This window comes from Schistocerca nitens, chromosome 6 (genome assembly GCF_023898315.1).
Source record: "Schistocerca nitens isolate TAMUIC-IGC-003100 chromosome 6, iqSchNite1.1, whole genome shotgun sequence".
Taxonomy (NCBI): Eukaryota; Metazoa; Arthropoda; class Insecta; order Orthoptera; family Acrididae; genus Schistocerca; species Schistocerca nitens.
Genome location: NC_064619.1, coordinates 176,177,519 through 176,202,394, shown reverse-complemented (window position 1 = coordinate 176,202,394; position 24,876 = coordinate 176,177,519). Strand labels below are relative to the sequence as shown.

General features: G+C 46.1%; 1 protein-coding gene across 2 annotated transcripts in view; it reads left to right on the top strand.

The window, feature by feature from the left end:
• Positions 1-24,876, top strand: part of LOC126262433 (NBAS subunit of NRZ tethering complex-like) — a 412,445-nt gene that overhangs the window by 297,179 nt on the left and 90,390 nt on the right. For both annotated transcript variants that reach the window (XM_049959075.1, XM_049959074.1), the window contains exons 32-33: positions 12,901-13,061; positions 13,142-13,323. In XM_049959075.1, coding sequence (XP_049815032.1) covers positions 12,901-13,061; positions 13,142-13,323 — 343 coding nt within the window. The remainder of the gene's footprint in view (positions 1-12,900; positions 13,062-13,141; positions 13,324-24,876) is intronic.

Genomic DNA, 24,876 nt, shown 5'->3' with positions numbered 1-24,876 from the left:
TCCACCCACTATGCAGTGTCGTTTTCTGTGCCAATGAGGGCTGTGGAATTGTTTGCAGCTCATATCCAGTGCCATAGCCAGTCCTTTGTGGTGGGGCCGCCATGTACCCTGTTGGCTGTAGCCCCCTGATGACACAGGGATCGCTCTGCTGATGCCTACACTGTTAACTCCCCACATATGCCAGGGAGTAGATGTCCATCTCCTTGGGGCATTGGGACTCCTGGCAATGGCCACCCTGCCAGGTGGCCCTTGCTGAGGCTGGGTGGCACCCGTGGGGAGTGTCTCTGATCAGAGCGGGTGGCATCAGGGGGGGATGACGTGCCATGAAGCATGGTGCGTCAATCTTGCTGGTGGTCCGCCACCAGCAGTCTCTAAGTGGGCAAAGTCTAACTTCAGTGCTAAGAAATATGACCCCAAATTGTTCCCTTCCCTGGCTACACCATGGGAGGAACGTCAGGCTAAGGATGGTAGTGAAGCTTATTTGCCTCGGTACCTCGTATGTACGAGAGTTGATGGGGAATCTTTCATGTCCATGAAACATCAGTTTTTTGTGGAGCAAAAGTTTGGGGAGATTGAGGGCTTGTCCAAAATGCGCTCTGGGTCAGTCTTGATCAAAACAGCATCCTCTCCCCAGTCACGAGCATTACCCGCTTGTGACAAGTTGGGGGATGTTTCTGTTACCATCACGCCCCATAAGAGCTTAAATATGGGCCAGGGTATTATATTTCACAGGGACCTTCTTTTTCTGTCTGACGACGAGCTGCGCACCAATTTAGAGCAGCGAGGTGTTCATGTCATCTGGCGCGTCCATTGGGGTCCGAGGGATAATCAGGTTGCCAGTGGTGCATGCCACTGGTGCATTCATATTGGTCTTCGAGGGTGGCACATTGCCTGAGAAGGTCAAGGTGATGGTCTACTGCTGTGATGTCAAGCCATATATCCCTCCCCCAATGTGGTTCTTTAAGTGATGGAAGTTCGGCCATATGTTTTCCCGCTGTACTTCCAGCATCACATGTCGAGATTGTGGACGTCCATCACATCCCAATACTCCATGTGCCCCACCTCCCATCTGTGTCAACTTAGGAGAGCGTCATTCACCTTGCTTGCCAGACTGCAAGATTATGCAGAAAGAGAGGAAAATCATGGAATATAAGATGCTGGACTGACTGACCTACACTGAGGCCAAGAGTAAATTTGAGCGTTTACATCCTGTGGCTGTGACCATCTCTTACACTGCCGCTACGAGAACAGTTGTTGCCCCATCAGTTCCTCATATTCCTGTCACCTCTCGTAACCAGAAGACTACATCTGCCAATTTGATGGTGGTGGGCATTTCCGTCCCTGTTGCTCCCGCAACACTTACTTCGGGAGCAACACTTCCTCAACCATCGGGGATATCAGTCCCCACTTCTGAGCTGGAGAAGTGTAAGTCGTATGCAGCTCCTCTTGCTAGGAAGGTGTCCCTTGTGTCAGTCCCTTCTCAGCTTTCTGCTAGTGGGAAAGATGACATCCGCCAGTGGCTGAAGGGCCCAAAAGCAGCTGGTCGGAGGGCTTCACACTCACCCTCAGTCCTGGAGATTGAATCAGTGAAGTCCTCCCAGCCAGCAAAACCCAAGGAGCAGCGAGAGAAATCCAAGAAGAAGGTCCTCAAGACCAAGGGAATTGCAGTGGTACCCACACCACTGCTACCTACAAGCTCTGCGTCTGTGGATGAGGTGGAGATTCTGGCGTCCGCTGAGGACCTAGATCTCGCTGAACCCTCGGACACAATGGATATAGACTGCTCAGGCAAAAAGTCGGTGGCAGCAGGTGACCCTGAGGTGTAAACTGCCTCACTGAATGTCCCATGCCTTCCCAGTTTCGCAATGATGTCATCCTCCAGTGGAATTGCAGCGATTGTTTCCACTATCTAGCTGAGCTATGGCAACTGTTAAACTTTACACCTGCTTTCTGCATTGCCCTCCAGGAGACCTGGTTCCCGGCCATGCGGACCCCTGCTCTCCGCGGCTATAAGGGATACTACACGAACGGTAGCGACTGTAATTGAGTGTCAGGTGGAGTTCGCATTTATGTCCTAAACTCAGTCTATAGTGAAACTGTGCTCCTTCAAACCCCTCTTGTAGCTATGGCTGTCAGAATAAGGACGACACAGGAAATAACTCTCTGCAATGTTTATCTTCCTCCGGATGGTGCAGTACCACTGAATGTGTTAGCTGCACTGATTGATCAACTCCCTAAACCTTTTGTGCTTCTGGGAGATTTTAACACCCATAACCCCTTGTGGAGGGAGGGGGAGGGGGGCATCGTGCTTACTGGCCGAGGCAGAGATGTCGAAACTTTACTGTCTCGGTTCAATCTCTGCCTCTTAAATACTGGGGCGGCCACATATTACAGTGTGGCTCATGGTAGTTACTCGACCGTTGATGTACCAATTTGCAGCCCAGGACTTCTCCCATCTGTCCACTGGAGAGCACATGACGACCTGTGTGGTAGTGACCACTTCCCCTTCTTCCTGTCATTGCCCCAGTGTAAGGGCCATGGACGCCTGCCCATATGGGCTTTAAACAAGGCGGACTGGGAAACTTTCACCTCTGCTGTCACCGTTGAATCTCGCCCACATGGTAACATCGATGTGATGGTTGAGCAGATGACTACAAAAGTCATTTCTGTGGTAGGAAACACGCACCCTCACTCTTTAGGGTGCCTCCAGAGAAAGGCAGTCCCTTGTTGGTCGTTGGAAGTCGCTGAAGCAATTAAGGACGTTGACGAGCTCTACAGCAGCATAAGCGCAATCCTTCCATGGAGCACCTCATACCTTGAAACAGCTCAGCCTTTAAACAGCTCCGTGCCTGTGTTCGCCAACTTAATAAACAATGGAAGCAGGAGTGTTGGGAGGGATATGCCTTGGCCATTGGGTGCCATACATCACCTTCCCAAGTCTAGGCAAAGATCAAACGTGTTTTTGGGTACCAGACCCCAACAGGTGTTCCTGGTGTTAACATAAATTGTGTGTTATCTACCGGCACAAACTCAATTGCCGAGCACTGTGCTCGAGCCTCTGTGTCAGAGAATTATCCCCAGCCTTTCGCACTCTCAGATGGTGGCTGGAAGGGAAAGTCCTCTTGTTTACTACACACCACAGTGAATCCTATAACACCCCATTTACAGAGTGGGAGCTACTCACTGTCCTTGCACATTGCCCCAACACAGCTCATGGGCCAGATCGGACCCACAGTCAGATGATTAAACATCTCTCATCTGACCACAAGCGACATCTCCTCGTCATCTTCAACCAGATCTAGCACAATGGCGGGAGAGAATCATCATTCCGGTACTCAAACCCAGTAAAATCACACTTGATGTGGATAGCTATCAGCCCATCAGCCTCACCAATGTTCTTTGTAAGCTGCTGGAACGTATAGTGTGTCAGTGGTTGGGTTGGGTCCTGGAGTCATGTGGCCTACTGGCTCCATGTCAGGGCAGCTTCTGCCAAGGTCGCTCTACCACTGATAGTCTTGTGTCCCTTGAATCTGTCATCCGAACAACCTTTTCCAGATGCCAACACCTGGTTGCAGTCTTTTTTGATTACGAAAAGCTTATGACACCACCTGGCAACATCATATCCTTGCCACATTATACAAGTGGGGTCTCCGAGGCCCGCTCCCAATTTTAATCCAAATTTTCCTGTCACTTCATACTTTCTGTGTCCAAGTTGGTGCTTCCCATAGTTCCCCCCATATCCAGGAGAATGGGGTCCCACAGGGCTCTGTATTGAGTGTGTCTCTATTTTTAGTGGCCATTAATGGTGTAGCAGCAGCTGTAGGGCTGTCCGTGTCACCTTCTGTGTATGCAGACAACTTCTGCATTTCGTACTGCTCCACCAGTACTGGTGCTGCTGAGCGGCACCTACAGGGGACCGTTCACAAGGCGCTGTTATGGGCTCTAGCCCAAGGTTTCCAGTTTTCGATCGCAAAGTCGTGTGTTACGCACTTCTGTCAGCGTCATACCGTTCATCCAGATCCAGAACTTTCCTTAATAATGATCCACTCACTGTAGTGGAGACATATCAATTCTTAGGATTGGTTTTCATTGCCTGATTCACTTGGCTTCCTCACCTTCGTCAGCTTAAGCAGAAATCCTGGCAACATCTCAATGCCCTCCACTGCCACAGCAACACCAACTGGGGTGCAGATCGCTCTACACTGCTGCAGCTCTACATATCCCTTGTTCAATCCTGCCTTGACTGTGGGAGCCTGGTTTACGGGTTTGCGGTACCCTCAGCATTGCGCTTACTCAACCCAGTGCACCACTGTGGCATTTGCCTAGCGACAGGAGCTTTTAGGACAAGTCCGGTGACAGGCATCCTTGTGGAGGCTGGAGTCCCTCCATTGCAGGTTAGGCTTGCACAACTGCTGGCCAGTTACGTTGCACACGTTTTTAGTTCTCCTGCACATCTGAATCACCGTCTCCTTTTCCCACGCATGGCGGTTCATCTCCCACATCGGCAACCCAGGTAAGGGCTTCCAATTGCAGTTCGGGTCTGACCCCTTCTTTCTGAGCTGGAGTCCTTACCTTTACCACCTATACTTGAGGTCCATTCACGTAGAACTCCACGGTGTACACCTAGGCTGGAGCTTCGCCTGGGCCTTTCACATGGCCCTAAGGACTCAGTTAACCCCGCAGCTCTCTGCTGCTGCTTCCACTAGATTCTTGACATGTGCTGAGGCCATGAAGAAGTTTACACCAGTGGCTCAATGGCTGATGCTTCATGCCGACTCCCGTATTTCTGTGGAGGACATATTGAACAGCATTCCTTGCCCGATGGCTGCAGTGTTTTCACAGCCTAGCTGGTGGCTATATCTCGTGCTCTTGATCACATCTGTTCATGCCCTGGCGAGTCGTTTCTTCTGTGTACAGACTCAGTGAGCAGCCTACAAGCCATCTACCAGTGCTACCCTCATCCTTTGGTAGTGACCATCCAGGAGTCCATCTATGTCCTGGAATGGTCCAGTCATTCAGTGGTGTTGTGGTGTTTGGACCCCAGGTCACGTCGAAATCCCAGGCAACGAACTTGCCGACAGGCTGGCCAAACAAACTATGTGGAATCCGCTTATGGAGATCAGCTTTTCTGCAACTGACTTGCGTTCAGTACTATGCCGCAAGGTTTTGTGGCTTTGGAAGACGAAATGGCAGAACCTCAGCATGCACAACAAACTGCATGCTATTAAGGAGACTACAAATGTGTGGCAGTCCTCCATGTGACCTGTAGCAGTGGCTCAGTGGTTCTCTGCTGGCTCCACATTGGCCACGCTTGGGTGACACATGGCTACCTTCTCCACTGTGATGACCCACCTCAGCGTCGGTGCGGCACTTGGGTGACAGTGCCCATATCTTGGTGAGCTGTCCTTGTTTGGCTGCCCTGCGATGGACTCTTCAGTTACTGGACTCGTTGCCATTGAGTTTAGCTGACAACGCGTCATTGGCTTAGTTTTACATTTTATACATGATGGTGAGTTTTATCATTCTATATAAGTTTTAGCGCATGTCCTTTGTCTGTTTGTGTTCTGCACTCCAATACTTTTAGGGTGGATGTTTTATTGTGTCGCAGAGTGGCTGGCTTTTCCTTTTTATTCTCATGGTTGGCCAGCCACGGTCATCTGCTCTCTTGTTTTTACCCCTTCTACCTGTTTCTTGCTTCTCTCTGTGGTTTTCTTTTCCTGTTTTGTCTGTGGTAGTGTTGGTTGTACCTCTGTCATTCTTCTGATTCTTCCTTTCTCCTGTTGTTGTGCTGTACATCTCCTTTCTTCTCATCTTTCCGTTGTGTAGTTATTTTACCGGGAACAAGGGACCTATGACCTCGCAGTTTGGTCCCCCCCCCCCCCCCCCCCCTTTTAACCAACCAACCAACCAAACAGCCTTTCATAGGTTTTTGAGCACTTCTGGCCATGCTTTGAGATGTAGGATATTTTAACAAAAAATCTGAGCATCCACTAAAATTTTATTCCATTACATACCCAACATACATGGTACACTGCTAGATCCCTGTGGCACTCCTACTACAAATCCTGAACCCATTGATCAGTGTCCTGTTGGGTAACACAGGTACAAAACTGTCTTTTAAATCCACCCACCGCCTGCTGCTGCAGTCCATTCACAGGCATTTTCTTATTGATCAAAGTTCATGTTGCACATAAAAGTAGCCATTCCATACACCAAATCTTTTTGCAATTACTGTGCAGTTGCCTTCGTGGATATAGGTAATAATCACTTGTCAACCAGCATACATAGCCACAACAGCCTCTAACATCAAACTTGACCAACTATTTGCTGAACATGCTGCACCCCACACACCTATAACTTCAACAGCTGATTCAGTTCTCGTGGTGTTTTTGTACTCCCAGCACCCACCCTGTGAGCATTGTCTCTGTACTACACAAATAGGAATTTTCTCTCCAACAAATCCTGCATTTCTGCAATCTTCTTGCCCTAAATCTCCGCTAGTTTCTATTCATGACCATCTCTTTGCTAGCACTGCACCCCATCTGTGCACTCATCCTGTCCTCTTCAGTTACTTTGCACCTCACTGAGCTCCTATCCCATCATTAACACTCTCTCCCCCCATCCTTCTCCTCAGATTTTTGTCCTCTAATAACTGATAACTGTTCAGTAGCACTGGACAACATACTTTTACTGTTCGAAGCACAGGAGATAAATTATCAACAATTACCACAACTCAGTGTATGACTGCTACATATCCATAATGATTAAGCAATTTTCTCTGCAGTAGTTTGCAACATTAACTTTTTATTTATAATGGTGGCTCATTGTGTATTTATCTTGGTAAGATGCCTGTGTTAGTGCTATCATTATGTAAATAAATTCATTGCAAAATGTTTTTATTTTTGTTTCCATTAGAGATTCCCATTTTTAAGAGCCAATTCTATTATATACATTCTATACATAAATAAACAAAATGCAGAAATACCTGAAGACTCCATTTTTGTTTTTTTCTATTCTACAGAAAGTGAAGACAGTTGCAGATAAATATTTAAGTAAACATGCTTGTTAAACTGTTTTACTTCCAGTTAATATCCTGTTGTTGACATCCCAAAGGTATGTATATAATGCTGATGTTATTGATTGGCATGAAGATTCTAAATAAATTCTTGCTTCTTAAAATTTAAAACTCAGCTTTGTGGAGTTAGATCTTCCTGACAAATAGAGTTGGGAAGCTTTCAGGTTGTTAACTTTTTATAATATTGTCAAGTAGAAGAAGGTGTAACTAAATGAATGACGAACACTAACTTCACTTAACGAAGGTTTATTCAGCACTTGCACATACAAGAGCACAGAGTGAACTGCCTCCGGCCAGATCACATACAGTATATATACAGCTACAGAACATCCAGTACAATGATTCTTGACATTTGTGGATACTTCTAGAATGTACTCGAACCGAATATAGAAATTAAAATTGTACAGTCCAGATGAGTTTTGAACTCACGACCCTCCATGCAGCAGTTTAGTATCATAACCACTACACCATGGTGTTACTCAGCTTCTTCTGTGACATTGCTCCCTCCTTAAAAGAACAGCGTCTCGGTGTTAGATCCTCCTAGTCCGGGAAAGAGTCATCAGTCCTGCATACTCCAACTCCTGATGACTGATGTTTGCTCTGGTGGTGATCTTCTTAGAACTTCCCTTGCCACTACGTTCTTCATCACCTTTCCGCTTGTTGCCTTTTGCTGGAGCTTCAAATTTGCACTGGGTTGACAAATCCTTATAGGGCTTCATTCGAAGGACATGGACCGTATATCTGATCTTTTGTCGTTTTGTGTCGGGGTCAAATTCTTCAAATTCATAAGTAACATCAGACAACTGTCTTACAACCTTATAAGATCCAAAGTAGTGCATGAGGAGCTTCTCAGAGAGACCAACCTTCTGAACAGCAGTGAAGATCCAGACGAGGTCACCAGGCTGGTAGACAACAGGGTGGTGGCTCGCGTCATACCTTCGGCGATCATTTTCTTGAGCCTACAGCGTGTGGAATTGAGCTAACTGCTGAGCTTACTCTGCTCTGGTTAACACCTGGCTGATGTAGTCGTCGTCCATGTCATCAGGATGTAACGGATACACAGTGTCCATTGTCATCATCACCTCATGTCCATGCACCAGGAAAAATGGCGTAAATCCTGTGGTGTCTTGTTTGATGGTTTTGTAGGCAAACATCACGAAAGGTAGCACTCATCCCAGTTGCTCTGCTCAACATTGACGAACATTGATAGCATGTTGGGCAAGGTCTTATTAAGGCGTTCAGTAAGCCCGTTAGTTTGCAGATGGTATGCAGTCGTCATGTGATGAGTAATGTTGCACTTACGGTTTATCTCTGTCACAAGATTCGATTGGAAAACTTTCCTCGATCCATATTTAACGACATTGGGGCACCGTGTTTTAATACAATGTCTTCTACAATGAATTTGGCTACCTTGAATGCCTCGACTGTTTTCACAGCTCTTGTAATGGCATAGCATGTCAGATAATCAGTGCAAATAATAATCCATCTATTGCCGCTAGCAGATGTTGGAAAGGCATTTCGGCTGGTGGAATTGGTACGAGTTGGCCAGGTGGTTTCTGAGGATCTGCATTTCTTCTCTGGCACTCTCAACAGTGCGACACAAAGTGACAGACACTCCTGAATATACCTATCCAGTAAAATCTCTTGCGGATCCTATCGTATGTCTTAATAAATCCTAAATGTCCAGCCTCAGGTTTATTATGGAATTTCTGTAGAACATCTAAGCGCATGTGTTTAGAAATCACTGGTAGCCACCTCTTTCCATATGGATCAAAGTTTTTCTAGCAAAGTACATATATATGTACATATATAGATAGATGTGCATATCGCTATCCCATGGCTTTTGCCACCTCAGCATATATTTTGTGTTGTAGGGGATGGTAAGATGCACATTATTCCACCCAGATTTCGACTACCTCTCATTGTGGCCAGAAAGGAGAAATGTCCTGCCCACTATCCTTCCCACCCCTCCCACAGTGGTATTCCCCCATCCACTGAACCTACACAATATACTCAGCTCTCCCTACACAACCACTGCTCCCAACCCCTGATCTCATGGCTCATAACCCTGTAATAGACCTAGATGCAAGACCTGTCCCATACATCGTCCCACCACACCTACTCCAGTCTGGTCACAAACATCATCTATCCCATCAAAGGCAGGGCTACCTTTGAAACCATTCACGTGATCTACAAGCTCATCTGCAACCACTGTGTTGCATTCTATGTGGGCATGACAACGAGTAAGCTGTCTGTCCACATGAAAGTCTGCCTACAAACTGTAGCCAAGAAACAAGTGGACCACCAAACATGACATACTTCATTTCAATGATGGCTTCACATCCTGTGCCATAAGGATCCTTCCCACCAACACCAGCTTTTCTGAATTGCGCAGATGGGAACTTTCCCTGCAATATATCGTATGTTCCCATAACCCTCCTCACCTCAACCTTCGTTAGTCAGTGTCCTCACCATCCAGCCCCTTCCCTGTTTCCATTTGAGCCATTAAATTTCAGTCCACTTTGTCGGAGACACTTAAGAATGGCCCTCAGTCTTTTTATATGTTCATCAGATGTCTCCGAGAACACTATAATGTCATCTTAATAACAAAGACACATCGTCCACTTCAGGTGATGTAGAAGATTATCCATCATCCGTTCAAAAGTTGCTGGTGCATTACACAAACCAAACGGCATTACCTTAAACTCATACAGGCTCTCAGGGGCGGTGAATGCAGTTTCTTCACGATCAGCTTCATCCACTTTGATTTGCCAATATCCCGAGTACATGTCCATGGTTGAGAAAAACTCTGCCCCCTTCAGACAATCTAGTGTATCGTCAGTTCGTGTTAGGGAGTAAACATCCTTTTTAGTTATCTTATTAAGCTCCTGTAATAAACACAAAAGTGCCAACTGCCATACTTTTTCCTGACGAGGACCACTGGTGATGACCATGGGCTCTGCGAAAAAACTGAATGATGTCATTCTTCATCATGTTCTCTACCTCATCGCGAATTATTTGATGTTCCATTGCTGGCACACGGTACGCTCTCTGGTGTATCGGTTGATGGTCGCCAGTGCTAATCCGGTGCTTCACCATCAATTTGTCTAATTTGCTCTTCACCTGTGGATTGAAGCATTCAGAGAACTCTTGAAGAATGGCAAGTAGCTTCTTCTGTTGTTCCTTAGTGAGATCTGATGATAGTCGAGCTAGAAGATCTTGTCTCGTAGTGGTAGCGCTAATTTCGCCCACAGACTCAGCATGGGAGGTTTCTATGATGCTCAGCTCTCCTGAAATTAACGGCTCAGCGTTTGCTATGCACATGCATCTTGGAAGGATCTGTGGTTTTCAGTGACAGTTCACTATACACAATTCACCGACTCCGTTCTTAAACGAGACGACAGAGGCTGGGATGACAAAGTTATTCTTCAGTGGTGTGCTTCTCTTACATTCCACTACAAGATCCATGGGTTGATGCATGGCATGACGCATGACAGTTACTTTTCTAGTGCTGACTGCAGGAATGATCACTTCATCCAGCACACACAGTCTCCACACACTTGGATTCTCATCTTGTCCACATTATCTCATCTCGTCTAGCATAATCTTTGAGTGACCACAATCTTTAATTGCCTGAGAAGCTTTCAAAAAGTCTCATTCGAGAATGACGTCATGACTATACTCTTGTAAGATGACGAATTCTAAAGGCTGTGTATGGCCACTTATACCCACATGAATGATACATATTCCTGTAGGTTTTACATATTTCGTATTATCTCCTTTCAGCAGAGATGTTTTGTTGTTGACGAATACAGTTTTCTGCAACTGGCAATGGTACTTCTCCGAAATGACTGAATATGATGCTCCAGAGTCCACAAGAGCTTGGGCTGGTCGACCATCCATGGGGATATCGACATAGTTTCCTATCATTTTTGTAGTGATCGATGGCGAAAGATTTTTCTCTTTGGTGGCCTCACCTCCAAGGAAGGTCGCACCCTTTAGTTTTCCAGGTTGCAGCAGCTAGGTGATTGGCTGTAGCTTCTAAACGGTGATGGAGACCTTGATCGGCATGTTGGGGAACATTCTCTCAAGTGGCTAGCTTGCGGCAGTGGTGACCTATGTCGTCCTGCACCCACATCTTCTTGTTCATCTTCGTTATCCCGGACTTGGCATTGGCTAAGATCGGTCTGCTGTCTTCTGGTGTGGGAGTCATCAAATATCCGCTGCCTTTCTCGACAATAGAGCAGCACGTGTCCCGGTAGTCCGCAGTTGAAACATATTGGTTGGTTATCCTGGTCTTTGGTGCCCAAAAAGATTCCTCATGTGGCATTGTAGGAACATAACTCCACCTGGGTCTCGACTTTTTCACCATTCTAAAGGGAAATGAAGGCAAAGAGATTGGGTTCAATGACTGTTCCACTTTCTCCCTTGTGATCTCTTGGAGCATCTCAGTTTTTTGCTCACCGTGCAATCAAAGTGCCTTCTGAACTTCCTTTCTCACTATCTGACAAAGAACACTTGTGAAATCAGTTTCTTCCTCCATAACAGACATTGATACAGTGTTTGGGAGCCGTTCAGACTTCTTACGTATAATTATTTTTTGCTGCATTGTCTTGATATACTGGCACCATTTTATGAAGTCGTCTGCTGTTGAAACCTCCTTCAGGAGTAGGGCTTGATACATATCCTGAGCAACACCCTGCATGAGATGTGCAACTGTATCTTCCTCCTCCATTCTAGGATCCACTATTTTACACAGCTCCAAGACATCTTGAATGTGGGATGATGTAGTTTCTCCTGGATGCTGTGCCCTACACTTTAATTTATCTTCAGCAATGCGCTTCTTTCGTTGTGTGTCACCAAAATACTTGCACAGTTCTGCCTGGAATACTTCCCAGCTTGTGAACTTCTCCTTGTTATTCTCATACCATTGCTTGGCAGTGTCCTCCAAGTAGAAAAATTTGTTAGCCAAACACACAGTGTCATCCCATTTGTTAAATTTGGCTATACGCTCATATACCGTCAGCCACTTGTTTGGATCTTGGCCATCGTCAGCAGAGAACCCAGAAGGATGTCTCATGTGGTGGCACACTGTTGCTGTCATCGTAATGTCTTCTTCCTCTTCTGTCTCCGATAGATTGTGATCTGTTGAATATGATTTGATTGTCGGCTCTGTTGCGGTCTGATTGGAGCCACTGTGTCGTCGATAATGTGCGCTATCACAAGTTCCAATACCCAGCGTCTCCACCAGAATAATGTCACGTAGAAGAAGGTGTAACTAGATGAATGACGAACACTAACTTCACTTAACAAAGGTTTATTCAGCGCTTGCACATATAAGAGCACGGAGTGAACTGCCTCCAGCCAGAACACATACATTATATATACAGCTACAGAACATTACATTACAATGATTCTTGACATTTGTGGATACTTCTAGAATGTACTCGAACCGAATATAGAAATTAAAATTGTTCAGTCCAGGTGAGTTTTGAACTCACGACGTTCCATGCAACAGGTATCGTAACTGCTACACCACGGTTTACTCAGCTTCTTCTGCGACAATATTGAAATTCATTTATATTCAACAATTGTAATGCTAATCATATTTTGGCAAAACGTGAAATTTCAGCAAAGCCATCTGCTTGTTAATGTAAGTACTTTTTTCAGTAGAGGATTGGCTATTTATTTTTTGTTCTGTAGCCAATAGGGTCAGTGTCTTTGCTTTAAATGAGGATAATGATTTATCTGTAACTTCTCTGATTTGTAGTTATCGTCCTTCCATTCCTGATTATGAAATAAGACTCCAATCTAATTTATTCCAGGTTTCAAAACTATGTGTATCCAAGCATTGGAGGAACACAGCACAATATGCTTGTTTTGTATTACACTGTCCTCTCATCAGTGGCTGAAAATAAATTTTTCCATTGCCTCTTGCCAAAAGATCACATCAAGCTTTTGAAAAAAATAAAGGCAACTTCACCAGGTAGTTACTTCGACATTAAATCAAATCTTATCTGAACTATTTGCAGATTTTTATAGTAACAATCGCAAATTTTGCTTCAGCAATTGACTACAAACTGCTGGTGGAAACACCAAATAAGTTTTTGGATGCTGTAAGGCCAGCAATGCGGAAAGAGAATGTTGGATTACTAGTGAAACTTTTAAAGAGCCTACCAGTGTCGATGAACTGCACCGTACAACCTGGAGCAATATATGGAGCATGGGCAGCTACTGAATTTTTCCAGGTGAGCATACTCAGTTGCCAGCATATTTGAAAAAAAAAAAAAGCTTGTATGCATTTGAAGTAATAATAAATAAAGCTTTTAGGATTGTACACTTTACAGGCACTTGTATCTTAGGAAGACACCAACCAACAGGTCCTAGAGGAAATGTTGGGGAAAACTAATGGACATCATTTGTTACTAAGTACTCTGTAAAAAGAAAAGGCTTTAAATGTGAAATATCAGAAGTTAAACAGTTTAGACACACCATCACCTGAAAATTGCAGTACAGTAATAGAGCATCCCCCTGTCAGGTGTCAGGTCAGGGTACAAACCTGCAGATGACGCAGCAGATCCCAGACGTAGACCTCGGAACCCAGTCCCCATGCGCCTTCAGTCCAAGAGAACATAGTTAATGCACAACAACAACAACAACAACAACAACAACAACAACACAGCAAAGGCTCTTAAGCAGTAAACAGGTTAAATAAAACCAAAACCTTTGCTCTATCTCTAAAAGAAATCCAATAATTAATATTAATTTAAGATTAAAGTGCCACTGAATGTTAACTCGCTTAAGCCTTGGCAGGTAAAGTTAACTGATCCAAATGAGGTACACCTAAAGTTGAAATTACGATCAGCCAAGGATCAAGAATTATTTATCTTAAGTGTAGAACAAATATCACCACAATCTTAATAAACACTGAAACAGGCCATCAAATTAGTGTCCACAACCCACCGTATACAAATGGGCGCTTTTATTAGATTAATGTTCAAATCAGAGGGTCTCAAGCACTTCAGTTGTCCTCATGGAATTCTTTTTAGCACAGTTTTACATATAATTTAACAAAGGCAAGCACCATTTAAGCATCATATAAAATATTCCACTTATTTCTCCTAAAAGTGGTTGTGGTATCTAAGGAGGAAAAAAAAGTTGACTGTCTGCAAGAAACAAGTCAGTGCCACTAAAGAAATTGGAACTCAGCATGTGCAAAATTTAAAAAAAAAAAAAAGTTTACTCTAGACGTAAACCAATTTCCCCTGGGGGAGAGTTGAACATGTGCCACAAACCTATTCAAAGACACATTAAATCTAAGATGGGGGAGTGCAGCACGACTAAAAAAAATAGAAAAACCATGTGGAATGCTAGCATCAGGCCGCTGCAAACGCAGCCAACAGCAGGCAGTGGAGACAAGTTTCTAGAGATCAGACAAATCACCTTAAACATAAGGAAGTGGAACTGGGCTCTTTCCTCAACGAAGAAACCCGAAGAAAGTGTTGACTAGTTTCCAGCAAAATCCTGCAGTGAAGGCGTTCCAGTCATCTAGTGCAGAAAGGGATATGACCAGTGGGTGTCACCGTGCGCCATATTCTCTGGGAGGAACCCGGGCACTGTGTAAAAAACAAGTACATTCACCATAAGCATCCAGTCCCAGCTTGAAGAGCATGGCCAATTTCCTTCCCCATTCTTGAGACAAACTGAGCTTGTGCTCCATCTCTAATGACCTCAGTGTTGACAGGATGTTAAGCCCAATCTTCCTTCCTTCCTTTTTAGAAAGGATAGGTACACTAGGACAACACCAGCTAGTTTCATAATGTCAGTAACCGAAACTCTAGAAGACTAGAAACATTCTATGATGTATTTTTATACATTTCCAAAGCTTCTGATTGTATTCATCAAAGTAATTTTCTAATTAAGTTCCACTGCTTCAACAGGAGAAGGAAAACTTACTACATTAAAAATGATTTTGGGTTTAACTAAAACAAAGTGTAATAGTACTGTTAGAAATGCCAAAATAAATTTTCAGTTCTTGAACAACTGGTTCACTTCAGAACCACAAAGGTGTAAGGTTTGCTTCACCCATGGCATTCAATAAGCTTTATAGCCCAGTCACTGGAGACCAAATAAGGTTGAATAGTGGCAAAAATCATGTCACAAATTTATGTACAGTGGTAGGAGGGAGTATCATGAACAACGTGCTAAAATTCTCTACCGATGGTGAGTGAGTGAGTGAGGGGGTAGGGGTGGTGGTGGTGGTGGTGGTGGTGGTGGTGGTGTATCGTATAAAGTTCAATTTATAAAGAGTTTCTTGAATAACTCAGAAATGATTACTTATATCAAAAATGTTTCCCAGTACAAAATTTAACTATATTAAATTTCCTACAAAAAGCTCCTGTGAACTTTTTCTCTAGGACTAATACACTGAGGTGACAAAACTCATAGGATACCTCCTGATGTTGTGTCAGACTTCCTTTTGATGAGCATAGTGCAGCAGTTCGATGTGGCATGGACTCAAGATGTCGTTGGAAGTCCCTTGCAGAAATATTGAACTACGCTGCCTCTATAGCCACCCGTAATTGCAGAAGTGTTACTGGTGCAGGGTTTTGTGCACAAACTGACTCTCCATATACACTCCTGGAAATGGAAAAAAGAACACATTGACACCGGTGTGTCAGACCCACCATACTTGCTCCGGACACTGCGAGAGGGCTGTACAAGCAATGATCACACGCACGGCACAGCGGACACACCAGGAACCGCGGTGTTGGCCGTCGAATGGCGCTAGCTGCGCAGCATTTGTGCACCGCCGCCGTCAGTGTCAGCCAGTTTGCCGTGGCATACGGAGCTCCATCGCAGTCTTTAACACTGGTAGCATGCCGCGACAGCGTGGACGTGAACCGTATGTGCAGTTGACGGACTTTGAGCGAGGGCGTATAGTGGGCATGCGGGAGGCCGGGTGGACGTACCGCCGAATTGCTCAACACGTGGGGCGTGAGGTCTCCACAGTACATCGATGTTGTCGCCAGTGGTCGGCGGAAGGTGCACGTGCCCGTCGACCTGGGACCGAACCGCAGCGACGCACGGATGCACGCCAAGACCGTAGGATCCTACGCAGTGCCGTAGGGGACCGCACCGCCACTTCCCAGCAAATTAGGGACACTGTTGCTCCTGGGGTATCGGCGAGGACCATTCGCAACCGTCTCCATGAAGCTGGGCTACGGTCCCGCACACCGTTAGGCCGTCTTCCGCTCACGCCCCAACATCGTGCAGCCCGCCTCCAGTGGTGTCGCGACAGGCGTGAATGGAGGGACGAAAGGAGACGTGTCGTCTTCAGCGATGAGAGTCACTTCTGCCTTGGTGCCAATGATGGTCGTATGCGTGTTTGGCGCCGTGCAGGTGAGCGCCACAATCAGGACTGCATACGACCGAGGCACACAGGGCCAACACCCGGCATCATGGTGTGGGGAGCGATCTCCTACACTGGCCGTACACCACTGGTGATCGTCGAGGGGTCACTGAATAGTGCACGGTACATCCAAACCGTCATCGAACCCATCGTTCTACCATTCCTAGACCGGCAAGGGAACTTGCTGTTCCAACAGGACAATGCACGTCCGCATGTATCCCGTGCCACCCAACGTGCTCTAGAAGGTGTAAGTCAACTACCCTGGCCAGCAAGATCTCCGGATCTGTCCCCCATTGAGCATGTTTGGGACTGGATGAAGCGTCGTCTCACGCGGTCTGCACGTCCAGCACGAACGCTGGTCCAACTGAGGCGCCAGGTGGAAATGGCATGGCAAGCCGTTCCACAGGACTACATCCAGCATCTCTACGATCGTCTCCATGGGAGAATAGCAGCCTGCATTGCTGCGAAAGGTGGATATACACTGTACTAGTGCCGACATTGTGCATGCTCTGTTGCCTGTGTCTATGTGCCTGTGGTTCTGTCAGTGTGATCATGTGATGTATCTGACCCCAGGAATGTGTCAATAAAGTTTCCCCTTCCTGGGACAATGAATGCACGGTGTTCTTATTTCAATTTCCAGGAGTGTAAATACAGCCCACACCATTATGGATCCACCACCAGCTTGCACAGTGCCTTGTTGGCAACTTAGATCCATGGCTTCTTGGGGTCTGCACCACACTTGAACCGTACATCAGCTCTTACCAACTGAAATCAGAAGTCATCTGACCAGGCCACAGTTTTCCAGTTATTGAGGGTCCAACCGATATGGTCGTGAGTCTATGAGAGGCATGGCAGACAATGTCGTGCTGTAGCAAAGCCACTCGCATTGGTCATTGGCTTCATGGCTCATTAAAGCCAACTTTCACCTCACTGCCCTACTGGATACATTCCTCGTACATCCCACATTGGTTTCTGTGGTTATTTCATGCAGTGTGGCTTGTCTGTTAACACTGGCAACTCTACACACATGCCACTGTTCTCCATCGTTACATGAAAGCCATCAGCCACTACATTGTCTGTGGTGAGAGATAATGCCTGAAATTTGGTATTTTCAGCATACTCTTGACACTGTGAGTTTTGGAATATTGAACTCCCTAACAATTACCAAAATGGCATGTCCCCTGCATCTAGCTCCAACTGCTATTTTGCAATAAAAGTCTGTTAATTCCCCTCTTGCGGACATAATCACATCGGACTCCTTTTTATATGAATCACCTGAGTATAAATAACAGCTCCATCAGTGGACTGCCCTTTTATATCTTGTATGCCTGATACTGCCACACATATATATGTACATATATAGATATAAATATAATAGAGGGAAACATTCCACGTGGGAAAAATATATCTAAAAACAAAGATGATGTGACTTACCAAACGAGAGCGCTGGCAGGTCGATAGACACACAAACAAACACAAACATACACACAATGTGTATATTGTATGTATATATGTGTGGATGGATATGTGTGTGTGTGTGTGTGTGTGAGTGTATACCCGTCCTTTTTTCCCCCTAAGGTAAGTCTTTCCGCTCCCGGGATTGGAATGACTCCTTACCCTCTCCCTTAAAACCCACATCCTTTCGTCTTTCCCTCTCCTTCCCTCTTTCCTTATGAGGCAACAGTTTGTTGCGAAAGCTTGAATTTTGTGTGTATGTTTGTGTTTGTTTGTGTGTCTATCGACCTGCCAGCGCTCTCGTTTGGTAAGTCACATCATCTTTGTTTTTAGACATATATAGATATATGTGCATATTGCTATCCCATGACTTTTGCCACCTCAGCATATTTTCTGTGTTGCAGGGGATGGTAAGATGCACATTATTCCACCCAGATTTCGACTACCTCTCATCGTGCTCTGAAATGAGAAATGTCCTGCCCACTATCCTTCGCACCCCTCCCATAGTAGTATTCCCCCATCCACTGAACCTACACAATATACTCGGCTGTCCCTACACAACCGCTGCTTCCAACCTCTTATCTCAGGGCTCATAACCCTGTAATAGACCTAGATGCAAGACCTGTCCCATACATCGTCCCACCACACCTACTCCAGTCTGGTCATGAACATCATCTATCCCATCAAAGGCAGGGCTACCTGTGAAACCATTCACGTGATCTACAAGCTCATCTGCAACCCCTGTGTTGCATTCTATGTGGGCATGACAACAAGCAAGCTGTCTGTCCACATGAAAGTCTGCCTACAAACTGTGGCCAAGAAACAAGTGGAACACCCTGTTGCTGAGCATTCTGCCAAACGTGACATACTTCATTTCAATGATTGCTTCACATCCTGTGCCATAAGGATCCTTCCCACCAACACCAGCTTTTCTGAATTGCGCAGATGGGAACAGCCTTTGCTCCAACAAAGACGACTTATGGCTGCTCTTAGAATCGCAGCGTCCGCTTATACTCTGCCTCCAGGAAACAAAATTGCATCCTCACGACTGCTTAGAGCTCTCGCATTTCTTTCCGTTCTGCTTTGACCTTCCCCTCAAAGATGGCTTTCCATCTCATGGGGGAGTCATGTTGCTCATCAGGGATGATGTTCACAGTCAACCCATCCCTCTGACTACCCAGCTCCAAGCTGTTGCAGTCCGCATTTTTCTTCCTCACTTGACCTATTCCCTTCATACCATGCACATCCCTCTGTCATTCAATGTCATCAGGGCAGACTTCCTCCAGCTTATTGGGCAACTCTCTTACTCCTTTGTGCTGCTTGCTGACTTCAGTGCTCACCATCCCCTTTGGGGCTTGGTCAGAATCTGCAGAGAGGTGACCTCTTGGCTGATCTTCTCAATCGCCTTAACCTCATCTGTGTTAACACGGGAGCACTCTCATTCCTTTCAGACTCCACTCACACCTATTCCCATTTGGACTCTCCTTCTGCACTGCCAATCATCTCAAGTGACACAAACTTGAACAATAATTTCCCTTGTACCATCAAATTGTTGAGCCCTACTGCACCTATGTGCATGCCCAAATGGCAGCTTTCTAAGGCCTAGTGCAGGCTTTACTCCTCCTGGGTGACCTTCAGTGAACAACGTTTCACTATTTGTGGTGATCAGGTGAAATATCTCACCACCGCAGAACGTTCCACTCCTTGCACTTTTTCTTTACCATGCTGTGTCCCAGTTCCTTCGTGTACTGAGATGTGCTGCAATGCCATTCGTGTACGGAGACTTCCTACAATGGCAAACTGCATTCATTATAAACAGTTGCATGCACAGTGTGGTCGCATTCTTCGGGATATCCAGGAAAAGCTAGCTGGATATCATTTACTAGTCATTATAAACTGCTCCACGTGTGGGGACAGGCTTCGTCCCCACACACGAGATTAGCATGCTGTCTTTTTGTCAGGCTGCTGATGACCATGATGTCAAGCACCCCTCACCTCAAACCATCATCATTTACTAGATCTTTTAACATTTCCCCTCCATTTTCTATCTTGTGGGCCAACCTCCAACAGGTCTTTGGGACCAAGGTTCATTCTCCAGTTTCCAGCATGACAGTAGCAAATTATACCATAGTGGATCCTATTACTTCTCCAACATCTTGCACCACCTGTTTGCATGAATTTTGAGCTCCTCCCACTATCACCATGCCTTCCTCCATCAGAAATGAATTGAGGAGGCCCGGGTGATGCCCTTCTCTTCCCAAAATATTGAATACAACAACGCCACCTTTACTGTGAAGGAGATAGTTCATGCTCTCACTTCTTCCTGATCCTCCACCCCAGGGCCAGACAGTGTTCACATTCAGTTATTGCAGTGTCTTTCTCTTGTGGGCAAGTACTTTCTCCTTCATACGTACAACTCCATCTGGCCAGAGGGCATGTTTCCCAGATGCTGGCATGAAGCCACTGTCATACCCATACTTAAGCCCGGTAAGGACAAACACCTTCCTTCTACCTACTGCCCACATTTCTCTCACCAGCTGTGTTTGCAAAGTGACGGGATGCATGCTTCATGCCCGTCTGGTATCATGGGTCGAGTCTTGCAATTTACTAACTACTGCACAATGTAGATTTCGAGAGTGCCATTCTGCAGTTGAGCATCTCATCCCTTTGTCCACCCATGATATGAATGGTTTTCTGCGGAAATCCCAGACTGTGGCCGTGTTTTTTGATTTGGAGAAAGCCTGCAACACCTGCTGGAGGATTGATGTCATCCATACTCTGTACACATGGGGCTTCCGTGGCCACATGCCCCGTTTCCTGCAGGAATTTTCAAAAGACTGAGTTTTTAAAGTACATGTGGTTTCTGCCTTGTCAGATGCCTTTATCCAGGAAAACAGAGCACCTCAGGGTTCCGTCCTCAGCATCATCCTCTTTGATATTACCATGAACTCTATAATGAGCTGTTTCCCACCAGGCATCTTGGGCTCCCATTTTGATGATGATTTTGCCATCTGTTACAGTTCTCAGGAATCTTGTTTCATTGAGCGGCGTCTTCAGCAAATTCTAGATCATCTTTACTCTTGGAGCATTGACAATGGCATTCATTTTTCCACTGTCAAAACTGTTTATACAAATTTCTGGCAGTGCAATTGGTTTCTTCCACTGTCATTACATCTCGGGCCTGTTACGCTTCTGTTCGTTGACACTACAAAATTCCTGGGGCTTGTGCTTGATAGGAAACTTTCGTGGTCCTGCCACATGTCTTACCTGGCAGTCCACTGTATGCGGTCTCTCAAAGTCTTACGTGTCCTCAGTAGTACTTCCTGGGGAGCATATCGAATCACCCTCCTACATTTGTCTTGGTCCCGTGTCCGTTAAGAAACTTGACGATGGGTGGTTATTTTTTTCTTTTTTTTTTTTTCATATCTGTCCCTCAATACTATCCACCATCATGGCATCTGTTTGGCCACTGATGCCTTTTTACACTAGCCTGGTTCTTAGTCTGTATACAGAAAATGGCAAACTACCACTGTCCTACCGCCGTGACTTTATCCTCAGCAGATAAGCATGCCGTTTGTCTGCCATGCGTCGCCACCTATCCTATGCCTCCTTCTATGACTCCTTTGATTGCCAGTATGGGGCATGTCCCTCTTCTCTGTTAGCTTCTGGAGTTTGCTTTCAGCTCTTGCTCTGGCAGCTTAACTTCATGCTACCTGCCACTTTCTGATGGGTGTGAACCCTTCACCACCTTGGCTTCATGTTGCGGTCCATATTCACCTTGGCATTCATTCACTGCCTGAGGACATTAATCCAGCCATGCTCTATCACCTTCAGTTTCACGACCTCCACACAGAACTTCACGTAGTACCTTTGTGTACACTGATGGTTCTCAGACTGGCCATAATGTCGGGTGTGACTTTGTCTTTGGCACCAATGTTTCTTGGTATTGGCTTCCTGAACACTGCTCAGTATTTACAGCAAAGCTGCTTGCCCTGTATCATGCCTCACAGTACATCTGGCGACACAAGCTTGTCAATTCCGTCAGCTGCTCTGACTCTTATAGTTCCCTTCAAAGCCTCTGTGTACTGTACACCGTCCATCCCTAAGTGCATTGAGTCCAGGAAAGCTGTCATTTGGCCACCCTTGATGGAGCCACTGTGATGATTATGTGGATTCCTGGTCACATTGGCCTGACAAGAAGTGAGGCTGTTGCCAAGGCTGCAGCCCTTGTACCTCAGCTCACTAGTTCTTACATTTCCTCCGATGATATCTGTGTCACTGTCTGTCAACAGGTGGTGTCACGTTTACATCACCCCTGGTCCTCCCTTCATGGGAACTAGCTCTGGGTTATTGAGCCTCTCCCAGTGGCTTGGACGACCTCCTCTAGGTTACTTCTCAGCCATTGTTTATAGGAACATATTTTACATAGAAACTTACATAACACTTGCAAATCAGTACTCATTTAATAAACTGTAAATTCCATTATACACTCCTGGAAATTGAAATAAGAACACCGTGAATTCATTGTCCCAGGAAGGGGAAACTTTATTGACACATACCTGGGGTCAGATACATCACATGATCACACTGACAGAACCACAGGCACATAGACACAGGCAACAGAGCATGCACAATGTCGGCACTAGTACAGTGTATATCCACCTTTCGCAGCAATGCAGGCTGCTATTCTCCCATGGAGACGATCGTAGAGATGCTGGATGTAGTCCTGTGGAACGGCTTGCCATGCCATTTCCACCTGGCGCCTCAGTTGGACCAGCGTTCGTGCTGGACGTGCAGACCGCGTGAGACGACACTTCATCCAGTCCCAAACATGCTCAATGGGGGACAGATCTGGAGATCTTGCTGGCCAGGGTAGTTGACTTACACCTTCTAGAGCACGTTGGGTGGCACGGGATACATGCGGATGTGCATTGTCCTGTTGGAACAGCAAGTTCCCTTGCCGGTCTAGGAATGGTAGAACGATGGGTTCGATGACGGTTTGGATGTACCGTGCACTATTCAGTGTCCCCTCGACGATCACCAGTGGTGTACGGCCAGTGTAGGAGATCGCTCCCCACACCATGATGCTGGGTGTTGGCCCTGTGTGCCTCGGTCGTATGCAGTCCTGATTGTGGCGCTCACCTGCACAGCGCCAAACACGCATACCAAGGCAGAAGCGACTCTCATCGCTGAAGACGACACGTCTCCATTCGTCCCTCCATTCACGCCTGTCGCGACACCACTGGAGGCGGGCTGCACGATGTTGGGGCTTGAGCGGAAGACGGCCTAACGGTGTGCGGGACCGTAGCCCAGCTTCATGGAGACGGTTGCGAATGGTCCTCGCCGATACCCCAGGGGCAACAGTGTCCCTAATTTGCTGGGAAGTGGCGGTGCGGTCCCCTACGGCACTGCGTAGGATCCTACGGTCTTGGCATGCATCCGTGCGTTGCTGCGGTCCGGTCCCAGGTCGACGGGCACGTGCACCTTCCGCCGACCACTGGCGACAACATCGATGTACTGTGGAGACCTCACGCCCCACGTGTTGAGCAATTCGGCGGTACGTCCACCCGGCCTCCCGCATGCCCACTATACGCCCTCGCTCAAAGTCCGTCAACTGCACATACGGTTCACGTCCACGCTGTCGCGGCATGCTACCAGTGTTAAAGACTGCGATGGAGCTCCGTATGCCACGGCAAACTGGCTGACACTGACGGCGGCGGTGCACAAATGCTGCGCAGCTAGCGCCATTCAACGGCCAACACTGCGGTTCCTGGTGTGTCTGCTGTGCCGTGCGTGTGATCATTGCTTGTACAGCCCTCTCGCAGTGTCCGGAGCAAGTATGGTGGGTCTGACACACCGGTGTCAATGTGTTCTTTTTTCCATTTCCAGGAGTGTATAAACATGAGCACAATGAAGTTATTTTGACTACTGAGATAAGGGAACTGGACAGGAAATGCTTGGCAAGTATAATCTGCCTGTAAACTGTGATGCTAGCAGCACTTGTGTTGGGGGAAGTTGCCTTTCCTGGAAGAACGTTACAGCTGCCGTACAAGTAGACTAGGAATCAGTTTCCCCTGTGGAAGTGCAGAACAGTCTGCAGAGTTTTAGGAGTCTGTCCATATGCCTTTCTTTCATTAGATTTATTAGTTACTTATATCTGTATTTAGTGGTAATGACCTTTGTGGTAAATTAACATCCTTCAGGCAAGTCTGTTGACTTTGTCACCAGTGATTCATAAGATGTGGTGTGGGAATTCAGTATAATTTTGTAAAACATTCTGTAGTTGCTTCTTACGATGTAGTGGAGTGCACAGTGTGGGTAATTGTGTGCTCACTTTTCAGTTTGCAGACCCTTCAAGGAGGGAAGGGCATGACCACAATCCAGCGACCTACGTCCCCTCACTTCTAACCACCACCACACATCCTGTATACAGTTACACCCCCAAAATGCAATTTATCTCTTAATACTGCTCTACTGGTCTTAGATGTGCTACACACATTTAACATTTGTTCTTAACTTAACAATAAAAATTAATTTCATAACATTAAAACACTATTTTTAATAACAGGCGATTTTTCCATCCTTTTTAACACAGAGACTATTAGTCCTGAATTGGACTTTTTTTAGGAAATTTAATGGAGTTTTATTTTATTCTGGGAAACATTTTGACTAGAAGCTGTGATTTTCAAGTTGTTGTTGTTGTTGTTGTTGTTGTTGTGGTCTTCAGTCCTGAGACTGGTTTGATGCAGCTCTCCATGCTACTCTATCCTGTGCAAGCTTCTTCATCTCCCAGTACCTACTGCAACCTACATCCTTCTGAATCTGCTTAGTGTATTCATCTCATGGTCTCCCCCTACAATTTTTACCCTCCACGCTGCCCTCCAATACTAAATTGGTGATCCCTTGATGCCTCAGAACATGTCCTACCAACCGA